At 53.4% G+C, this 10,662-nt stretch overlaps 1 protein-coding gene across 1 annotated transcript in view; it reads right to left on the reverse strand.

The window, feature by feature from the left end:
• Positions 1-6,046, reverse strand: part of LOC101563311 (sodium/potassium-transporting ATPase subunit alpha-2) — a 26,444-nt gene extending 20,398 nt beyond the window's left edge. Inside the window, exons 1-3 of the mRNA XM_004639939.3 lie at positions 5,866-6,046; positions 1,093-1,197; positions 905-964 (exon numbers count right to left, since the gene is read on the reverse strand). Of these exons, the coding sequence (XP_004639996.1) occupies positions 905-964; positions 1,093-1,197; positions 5,866-5,877 (177 nt within the window). The 5' untranslated portion in view covers positions 5,878-6,046. The remainder of the gene's footprint in view (positions 1-904; positions 965-1,092; positions 1,198-5,865) is intronic.
• Positions 6,047-10,662: the final 4,616 nt, after the last annotated feature.

Here is a 10,662-nt window from a genome sequence, read left to right on the forward strand (position 1 = left end):
CGGTTCAATCCCCCAGCACCACATGCCAGCCAGCCCCGCCCCCTGGTGGGCTGAGCTGGCCACACACACACAATAAATAAATAAATGTTAAAAAAAAAATTAAAAAAAAAAAAAAGAATTTTAGGAAGTATAGTTGGGAAGGAATGTAGGAGACATTGACCCTTGACGTTTTTCTGCTAATGCATTTTCTTTTCTTTTAGATGAATTCTCAGCGTTACCTAGCCTGGTCTTGAACTGAGACCTCAAGTGATCCTTTCGCTTCAGCCTCACAAGTAGCTGGGACTACAGTTGTATGCCACCATGCCCAAAAGATTAACAATATTTTAGCATTCCAAGATGTTAGGCTTAGGGCCAGTGAGATAGCTCAGCATACTAAGAGCCTGCTTAGGCCAGCATAGGAACTAGGGTTCCGTTCCTGGCACCATGTGCTGCACTGGCCCTGCCCCAGAGCACACTGAGTCAGCCACTGAGTCCAGGTGTGGTGGCACACACTGCAATCCCAGCACTGGGGAGGCTGAAAACAGAAGGAGCACTATGAGTCCAATCTGCACAATGAGACCCTATACCAAATACATTAAAAAATAATAAAGAAAGATCTGACTGTGCCACTTCCTTGTTTATATAACCTTGGGAACTTACATCTGAATCTCCTAGCTTTAATTAACAGGCCAACTAATGCATGTGTCACAGCAGGTAAGTAGCATATAGCACAGGGCACACAGGGAAAAGAGCTTTGCTCTAGGTAGCAGGGGTCCAGGTTCTAGGCCACCAGCTAGTCATGTGACTAAGAGAAGCCTCTTATGTCTGAGCCAGGTTCCTCACCTGGAAAAAGAGGCCCTTCCCACCCAGTCTTGCATGGCTGTCTCACCTCTTGGGTCCCCTCCCTGGAAATCCACCCACTCACCTTGGACAGGTCCACTTGGTACTTGCGGCCCAGCTCATCTAAGGACAGCTTGTGGTCATCCTGTGGAAGAGAAGTGGAGTCACTTTGGGGACAGTGAGGCACAAGGGTCAGGTGAGGAGCACAGTAGGTGGCACTGACAGCTGTCCCAGCATGTGACCCCTCTTTCATGTCTCTATTGTGTGCCTCACCATGGCCACCTCCTTCTTCAGCTCATCCAGCTCCTTCTCTTTCTGTTTCTTCTTGCCACCCCCATTCTCCGTGGTGGTGGCAGCAGGGGAGTACTCGCGGCCGGCCTGTGGGAGGAAGGAGGACCACAGAGTCACCAGGACAGGCTGCACTGTGTGGCGAACCAGGAAGACAACACTGAGGGGCTTTGTTCAAACATACCGACAGTCCTGGTGAAAAGAAGCAAGCAGAGAGGGGGACCCCAGTTTTTCCTCAGTTTGTGGACTGTTGGTGAAGTGGTATGTGGGCCTCTGCTGAGTCCCTTTGCTTAAAGGATGCTGCTGCTAGACTTAAAACATCCCGCAATTTGGAAAACCATGTCCTATACTATCCAGAAGAATTCTGGAAGGGAGTGGACAGGGCTGGGGGCAAGGTAAAGGCCTGGAAGCACCTTGTTGGAATGCCTTTGCTCAACACCATGGCTACTATACTTAGAGATATGTAGACATAGTCAGGAATTTGGAAGAGCAAGAGCCTGGGGGTGAACCTGGGAGGAGAAAAGGGTCTGGTGGGAAATGGAGGGAGTGGGATGGGTTGGGCCAGTGGACGGAGAAGTTAGTAACTGGAGGGTCAGAGTGTGCTCAGGAAATGGCAGTGCAGGACGCGTGGGAGCCCTCTCCCTCCCGCGGGAAGGGCCTCCCCAAGGCTGGAGGGGGAGACACGTGGGACTCAGTGCTCTGAAGTACAAGTCACCTGGACTCCGTAGTTGTAGAAGTTGTACTGAGGGGCCAATCTAATACAAAATTTGTATAACTCTTAGGTTACCCCTGTGTCACCTGGTGCAATTAGAAGGACATTTTAACTGTAGCCCGACAGGACCAACTTTCCCCTTTCTCTAGGCTTCTGGGGCCTCACAGGGAAGTTTTGGGAGAAAGGATGAAGGATTTCTCCAGCCAAGGGGAGCCCATCTTGGAATGATGGGCTAGGAGGGCCTGAGCAGGCGGGGGGCCGTGGTTAATGTCTGACAATAGTGCCATCTTAGATGCCTTTGACTCTCTCTCCTCACCTCCCTCTTCCTCAGTGGACAGTGTCCTCATCTCAGAAGGGCTGCTTGGTGTCTTCCAGCACCTCTAGAGTTTGCTGTTCCTAAAGGCTAAGCTAGGTTTTCAGGAAGGAGCTTTTCTGTACTGTGGTATGACTCTCCCCCCCCTCACCCCCCACCTTTAAGGAGTGCTGGGACAACAGCCAAAGTGTGTGCACTTTCAGGGTTATGCACTGGATGGGATGGGGCTTGGTTGGCCAGTTTTTAAAAGTAGGCTTTGTTTTAAAAGATAGGCTTTGTTTTCAGGGCAATTTTTTGATTCACAAAGTGGAATGTAAAGTAGAGAGAGTTCTCAGTCACTCTTGCTCCCTCCTCCCACCTGCAGCCTCCTTCTCTGTCAACATCCACAACCAAACTGATAAATGTATTACACATATATAACAATTGATGAACTGCGTGGACAGCATCCAGCATCTGTGGGTCACACTAGTGTTCACTCCTGGGTGGCGCATTCCATGGGCCTGGCCACAGGTGTGCTGCTGTGCATCCAGCACTGAGGCATCGTACGAATAGTCATGCTGTCCTAACTATTCTGTGCTCCATGATGAACCACAGTTACCCCCTTAAAGAGCCAGCCAGCAGCCGCCTTGACTGTAACAGGTCACAAATCTTTTTTTTTTTTTTTTTTGTGGAACCGGGGATTGAACTCAGGCCCTTGTGCTTGCCTGGGAAGCACTTATTCCACTGAGCCATCTCCCCAGCCCCCAGGTCACAAATCTTGTGTCTCGAAGAAACAGAAATCTGAGCAGTGACATCAGGAGCAAGGTTGGGGGTGGGAGATAAGCACAGGGTGGAGCCTTGTCCTCAAGATACAGTGACCTAAAAAGACGTGAAGTCTTGGGGACTGTGTTCCTCAGAATTGCTTTGTTCAGAAAAAGTGATCAGTAAATTATGCATTTGTCTCCACTGAAGCACCTATGAATTCAGCCTCTTTAGACTCATCATCTTGGGGGGATTGACATTATCCAACCAAAGAGGTAGAGAAGGGCTTGGGGGTCATTCTACTTCTCCTTTCCCTGGGTGACTTAAGAGGGTTCATTTACAGTAAGTCCCTAACTCACCAACAAGTTCCATTCCAGGAGAGTTGTTCATAACTCAGGCTGGTTCAGAAGCTGACAAAATGAGTCTTGCACAGCACACCCAAGAATGTTCGAAACTTGAACGTTCTTAAATCAGGGACTTAACTGCATAGATTGAGATGCTTTGGATTCATTAACTCTGTCCCTGGCAAGGCGGGGCTGAGCAAAGGATGGAAGGTAAGGGAGTTTCCAGAGGCAGTGAGTCCCAGCCTGAGTAAACACAGCAAGACTAAAGGAGAGTCAGGAACAGGAGCCATAGGTGTGCACTGCCAAGGATCTGGGGCTAGGGCCAAGAAGCAGAGCCCAGAGGAATTTCTGTATGTTTAGATATGAAATTAGGTACATGCAAACAGAATCAAGTACATGCTACTAAAAACCTTGCTGGTCCATGTACGCTGACAGGTTGGGTTGTGGCTGACTTTAGCAGCTCCATCCCATACCTTGTTTCCCCAAGTGTCCTCTCTGTCCTCCCACAGGCCTAGAACTTGGGATGCACTGCCCCCTCCCCTCCCCCTGTCCTGGCAAGGATCTCAGGCTTTGCAGCCAGGAGCCTGCAGAGATTTGGGGCCAGTGGCTGGCTGGGCAAGAAAGAAAGAGGAAGCAAGGACCCCCCTTCCTCTTGCTGCTCTTCCCTCCCCCAGCCACAAGTCCCTCTCTCTGGGTCTTGAATGCTGAAGGAGAACAGAGAGTTCTTTCTGAGAAGGCCAGAGGCTGGGACAGAGTGGGGGCAGTTGGAAATCAGCCAGGACTCCCCCCGCCTCAGCTTCTCTGTGGCAGCTGGAGCAGCCTGGGCTCCCTCCCACCAGTGTTGTCCCTTCCCCAGGCTCCCACGCTGCCCTTCAGGGCCACTCAGTGACGGGCCGAGTGAGGCCTTGCTCTGGAGCAGAAACACAAGGAAGAAGGGAGAGCAGGTGATGCAAGCCCTAGGATAGGAGTGAGTGGTGGGGACTTTCCCTCTCTGGGGGGTCTTTTTACGCAGGATTCTAAGCTCCAGTCCCTAAGCATCCCTTCTTCTCCCACTGTCTCCATTCATGCTGAACTGACCAGATCTGCTGCTATTCATCCTGCTTTTGCCTCACCCACAGCTGCTGGGGTGGAGGTGATGGCTGAGGGCAGTTAGGAAGAACTGGAGAAGACAGGGTAAAGTTGCCTCCCAGGCAGGCCCTGGTGAGTTGGGCCCACCTTGCTCTGAGATGGAGCCAGGTAGGGGGCCACCTCTCCTCCCTCTCTCTTTGTGGGTGAAGGGTGGAGGGCCTGCCTGACCAGCTCAGCTGTGGGCCCACTATAGAGCTGTGTACCTCTGCTGGGGACTCCCTATCCACGAGGAACAGGAGATGCCAAGGTGCAACCCAAACAGTGTATCTTCCCACGGCTGTGACCTCTTCCTCTGTGAAACCCACAGCTCACAGATGGTGCCTAAGAGCAGGCAGGCTCACGAACCCCCATGCCCTCCACCACCCCCACTCCTGTGACATCTACGTGCATGTGTGCTTGAAGGCTTGCACATGCGCAGGTTTGCCTGCTGAGACACGAACGTTGGTGTTCAGATATCCTCAGCACTTCCAACCTATGGGGAGCATGTGGTCATGGACACACACACACATACACACACACACACACACACACGTCCTATTTCTAGCACCACTCTAGCTCAGGAACCCTGGTGTCCAGGCTCTGAATTTTCCCAGCTGCTCAGCTCAGTGTGATGACCTGCACTTGCCCGACTCCCTCCAGGCCCAGAAATTGGCCCGGAGCTCCCCATAGGCACCAACTTCCTTGCACCCTCCCGTGCTCACTGTGCCCTCTCCCTCAGTGCCCTCTCTCTCCATGCCCTCCTCTGCCAGTATTCTGCAAAAGGAAAGCAGCCAGGCACAGTATGTAAAAGAATTGGGTAGCTTCTCTATATGGCAATTTCATCTCCAAGAACTGGAAGCCCCATCCCTGTTCGTCCTGATGTGGTAGTTAATCTTCACCCTTGGCAATCCCATAGCGGCCAAATGCCTGGGCCAGGGCTGGCTGGGGTATAGGAACCTCTCACCAGCCTTTGGGAAAGTCCTCAAAGGCCATGGCTCAGAGCCAAGGACTGTGCTTCTGGGGACATCCGGAGGGGTGGGGGTGGCTTGGGCACAGCAGTCTCCTTCCACACCCCACCCCAATTGTCCTGGCATTCAGGGTCCCTGGAGCTGCTTGGAGACTCTGAGAGTGGGATGCTGCTCTACTCCTCCCGGGCCTCAGCCTGGACCCCCACGCTGTAGACTCAGATCCGCAGAGGAATGGATACTCTCAAGGGGTAGCAGAGGCAGGAATGAAACAGCGCCTTCAGTTGGGAGGCCAGGAGATGTGGCTGGAGGAGTCGCAGAGATATGGGTGGTGCATTGGTGTCACTCCTGGGCGGGAAGGAGTGCGCGGTGGGCCGAGGAGAGGAGCGTGCCTGAGCCTGAGCGCCCCGTGACCTGTACACCCTTGGGCATCTGGGCCACGGTTAGTTCCAAATTCGAACTCAGCAGCTGGCTCAGTCTCCTTCTCCCCCTCCGTCCACAGCCCACTCCCATTTGTCTTCCCTCCGCTGCCCCTTCCCCTCCTGACAGAAGCCCCTGTCCTTTGGGGATACTCACCCCACGACCCATCTTGGGACAGAGTGGCTGAGGAGACCTAGGCTGGAGAGGTCACAGGAGGATCCCAAGCCCACACTGCCTGTCTGGGGCAGCCGCCCAGAGACCCTGGCAGATAGACAGAGACAGCCGGAGCAACAGGGTAGCTTTAAATAGGTCCCTTTCCCCCTTACCCCCTCCTTCCGTTCCTCGGGAAAGAAACGTTTGTTGAAACAGGATCCCTGAGGACTCCTCCCCTCCCGCCCCTTTAGCAACTGGCCTGTTGATGGTGCATTTTGTCGTTTTTTTTTTTTTTTTTTTTTTTTTTTTTTTTTTTTTTGTCCCCCTTGGCTTCCCCAGCTCCCTGGCTTGTGGCAGCCACAACTGAAGAAGAAAGGAGGCCAGGACAGGGAGGAATGTGGCCCTCGGGAGCAGTCAGTTCAGGAACTCGGGGTGCCAGAGGCCATGTGTTCTAACCCTCCCTACTTGTCCAGATGGGAAAACTGAGGCTTAGAGGAATTAAACAATTTGAGTTGAAAGGACAGACCCAGAGCTCGGGTCTCCTGAGACTACACCCGACCTCCCACGAAAGCAGTGTTCCCTCTACTACACAGGCTGCCTGCACGCTGGAGCCCAGTAAATTAGAACTGGAGCCCAAGTTCAGCCCTGCGTTTGAGGCACAGGCTGGGTCTGAGGGGCTTCTGAGAGCTAAAGGCGGCTCAAGAGGCAGCATACAGATCCCCAAGCCCTTCCAGAGGTGAGCTCAGCAACCACAGCTTTCCAGGATGACTAAGACTTCTGTGGCCACAGGTGGCCAGGAGGGACAGGTGAGAGACAGAAGGGACTTGAGAGGACCAGGAGGACAGCCCTGGACCCAGGGCAGCAGGTGTTTGACGACCTCTGTGCCCTGGCCCCCTTGCTGATGGTGTGGATGTGCATCTTCCCCTTTTCACTGCTGTTGAGCTGAGGGCTGCATCTACATCTGAGGCGAGACAGTGACAAGGGCAGGAATCAAGCAGAAGAAGGCCGAGTTCCCAAGAAGTGTGTGGAGATCAGTATCATAGCAAATACCAGCCGTGGGAGCTAGAAAGAACGACTGCTTCCTTTTCCTGGGATGGAGAGGAAGGCAAGCCTGCAGCATGCAGGATGAAGGCAAAGGGAAGGGAGGCCTCCTGCAGTGCTGCCTGGGAGAAACTGAGAGGATGGGGCTTTACTGTGGGCTGGAAGGGTCAGCTCTTCTGGCTTAAAGAAAATATTCTAGGACCAGTCAGAAGTCAGGGTCCTGGAACATCCCTACTTCTCTGGTGACAGAGATGGAGTTGGGGGAATCCAGTATCCCAGGGCTAGGCCTGAGAGCCCCAAGTGAGGAGGGGGTAGGAGGAGGAGAGGAGGGAAGGGATGGGGGTTTTGGCTCCAAAGCCTAAGGTACTCGCTGGGCTGGGCCTCCTGGCCCTAGGGGCCACTCCCTGCAGAGGGATTAGCAACCTCTCTTCCAGCAAATCCACTCTGAGGGCATAGGGCTCACATCTGAATTCCCTAAATAACTGGCCCCCTCCTGGCCCACAGTGGAGATTTTCCATTACAGGGATCCGGAAGGTCACATCCCGCTCCCAGCCTCCTTCCTCCTCCTGGGTTCCGGACAGGAGGGTGAGTAGGACAGGCGGTGCGGGCCTTTTCATGTCTCTCCACGGCCTCTGCAGACCTTGGATTCAGGCCTGGGGTAGAAGAGGCAGGGAAACGACCGACGACAGGAAATAGGCACCAACCTGTGTGAAGAGGGAAGAGCGATGGGAGCATCTGGCGCTGCAGTGGGAAGCCTGGGGCTGGACACCAGGAAGGACTGCCTTTGGAAGTCACGAGAAGAGAAGCCCCAAGCTGGGTGGGCATGGGATGGTGGAGGTAGCACGGCCTGGGCTGGGAGTAGCCAGAGGATGCGCAGGGTTAGGAGGCACCTGTGCCTGACTTTCCTGGCACAGAGCTCCTGAGATACCTTCTGCTGAGAAGAGGAAGCTCTGGGCACTGGGCTCTACTGGCTTTCATTCTGTCTTGCTTCACTCCTCACACCTCGGCTCTGGTTCTTGTAGCCAGGCTCAGGACCAGAAAGGACTGTGCCCTTCCTGGGCGCAGGCATCCTGTAGGGCCCTGTACTGCACACAGGTTCAGAATCCCAAAGCAAGCAGTAGACAAGCATCTCAGACCACCTGTGTCACCTTGGCGAGGGCTAAGGCTCTGGAGGTCTAGCCTTGGAGACACTCAGTCCTTTGATCTGGGGTACCCAGGTTGGGCTACTGCTTCCTGTGGGCCAGGCCAGTGGTGTCCATGTGAGTCAAGATCCTGCAGTGAGAGAAACAAAGGAGGGAGACAGAAAGATGCAAAGGCCGAGGTGGGAATGGGAGAATAAGTCTGTCATCCTAGCACTAGGGAGGCTGAGGTAGGAGGATCGCCGTGATTTCAAGGCCAGCTTGGATTACATAAGGAGACCCTGTTTTAAAAAAAAAAAAAAAAAAAAAAAAAAAAAGATGCAAAACCCAGAGCTGGAGATGTCAGAAGGATGGGGCTTGAGGGAAAGACACAGAGACATAGATCAGAGAGGCTGGCTCCAGAGATCCAGAACCAAGGGTTTGGTGGGTGAGCCAGAGGGTTCAGAGACACTGAGGGATGTATCCTTGCCTGTGTGTGCTGCCCAGATAGTGAGGAGGGGAACTTAAGGGTGTGGGTAGGTGACAGAATGACAATTTCAAAGGACTAGCTTCTCAAAAGAGGAGTGGCGGCGCTCACTAGGGTGTGTGGTCAGCCTACAGCAAATCAGCTGTCTGCATCCGAGTGCATTATGTGCACGTGTGCATGTGTGTGCTTGCACGTGTGTGGGCCGCAGAAGCGCTGGGCAGCCGGGTGTGGGCGGACGTGAGAGTCCATGGGAGAAAGAGTGTGTGTCGGGAAGGGGGATGTCGCTCCGCGGCAGATGGGCTAGCGAGGTCTCCAAGAAACGGTTTTGTTTCCTAAGTGACTGGCCTCCTGGGGCCTCCAGCCTGGACTTGAAGGTTGTTTTAAGATCATGAAAGAGAGAATGGGAGGGACAGAGGGAGGGAAGGAAGACCCGGGAGGCTCAGTCACCCCCCTCCTCCCAACGCCTCAACCCCACTTCTCTGCCCCAGTTTGATGTGGGCCCAGGCTCAGGTCTGCTGCCAGCCCTCTGGGCAGGGTCTCCCTCTCTCCTCTTCCACTGCCTCTGGCTCTGGCTTTTCTTCTTCAGGGCCTGGGGCTGTCACCACACAAGGCTAGGCTTCTGGGGCCTCTCAGGAGGTGTAGGTGAGAAGTTCCTGCTTCCAAGGGGAGGCTGTCTTGGAGCGATCCTGGGGCCTGAGTGCCCTTGGCCAATGTCCACTATGCCCGCCTCCTCCAAGCCCTCTCCTTAACTCCCTCTGACGGGAGTGACCTTGCGCTAGGCAGGTTGGGCTCGGAGCCACAGGCTGGCTGCCCAGTGCCTGTTGCTGCCTCTGCTTTGCACTGGACTGCAGGGATGGGGATGGATTGTCTTTCCATCTTTTCCTTGATGGCAGTTCCTGGTTTTTCTTGTTTAGCCCACTCAAAGTGGATTCTGAAGGTCTCTTCCTTAGTTCCAGCATCTTTAATCTCATCCAACAGATAGATATTTGTCTTTCTGAACTCACTTTGTAGCTCAGGCTGGCCTGGAATTCACAGTGATCCTTGTGCCTCAGCTTCCTGGGTACTGAGATCCCAGGTATGCACCACCACACCCAGTTCAATTTTTATTATCTTTTAAAAGAATTGTTAAACCACTACCTACAGTCCAGAGAATGGGAAGAAAGTACTCAAGAATTTCCCTTTGCCTCTGTGCCATTCCCCTCTTTTTGCCCTCCTTCCATCTTTCTGGGTTTGGACAGCTTCGAGTTCAGGGCCCACCTGGGCACACAGGCGAAGACAAGCATCAAGCTAGTCTCCGAATGCGCACGCATCCTGCGCCTCTGCTTCCCACCCACCCTCCCTGGAGTTCCCACCTGGGTCTAAGGCAGTGGGTGCTTGCTCACAAATCAGTCAGCTAAGGATGATCCCCTTGGGGCCACGCCTCCTGTGTGGCCTTGGACAACAGGCTACTCTGTCTCACCTTGTATTTTTATCTGAATGACCAGGAGCAGAACTAACAAAATCTGGAAGTCCCTTCCCAGTGCTGATGACCCCCAACCTCTGAGCTACCTCCTCTTCTGCTATGGCTTTGCTCAGTGGAGCAGCAAAAGTGACCTGCAATTTTATCTGTGGGAGAACCATCTGCTGGAGCCCAGGATGTGTGTGTGGGGTGGGGGGTGCATGTGTGTGCATATATGTGTTCTTGCCCATTTACTAGCATGGGTGCAAGTGTTTCTCCAGTATTTAGTGTGACCCGTGGAAATGAACCTGGCCTTTTTAACTCTTGTCATAGATGTGAGAAATAGTTCAGGGTTTTGGTCAAGATTACTTTGGTTTCTTAAGAAGCTTCTAGTGAGCCAGCCAGATAGCTTAGCAGACTAAAGTGCCTGCTTACACAGGCACAGAGACCAGGGTTAGATTCCAGTGTGCTATGCTGGCCCTGCCTCCGGGGTGCACTGAGGTGGTGTTTGAGACTGGATGTGGTGGTGTGGGCCTGTTATCCCAGCGCTTGGGAGGCTGAAAACAGGAAGATCACTATAAGTCTCATCTGTGTAGTGAGACCCTGTAGACCCTGTACTAAACACATAAAAAGAAGGAGAGAAGGAGGAGGAGGAAGATGAGGAAGAAGAGGAGGAAAAGGAGGAAGGGGAGGAGGAAGAGGAAGAGGAGGAGGAG

This window comes from Octodon degus, unplaced genomic scaffold (genome assembly GCF_000260255.1).
Source record: "Octodon degus isolate 3935 unplaced genomic scaffold, OctDeg1.0 scaffold00116, whole genome shotgun sequence".
Lineage (NCBI taxonomy): Eukaryota > Metazoa > Chordata > Mammalia > Rodentia > Octodontidae > Octodon > Octodon degus.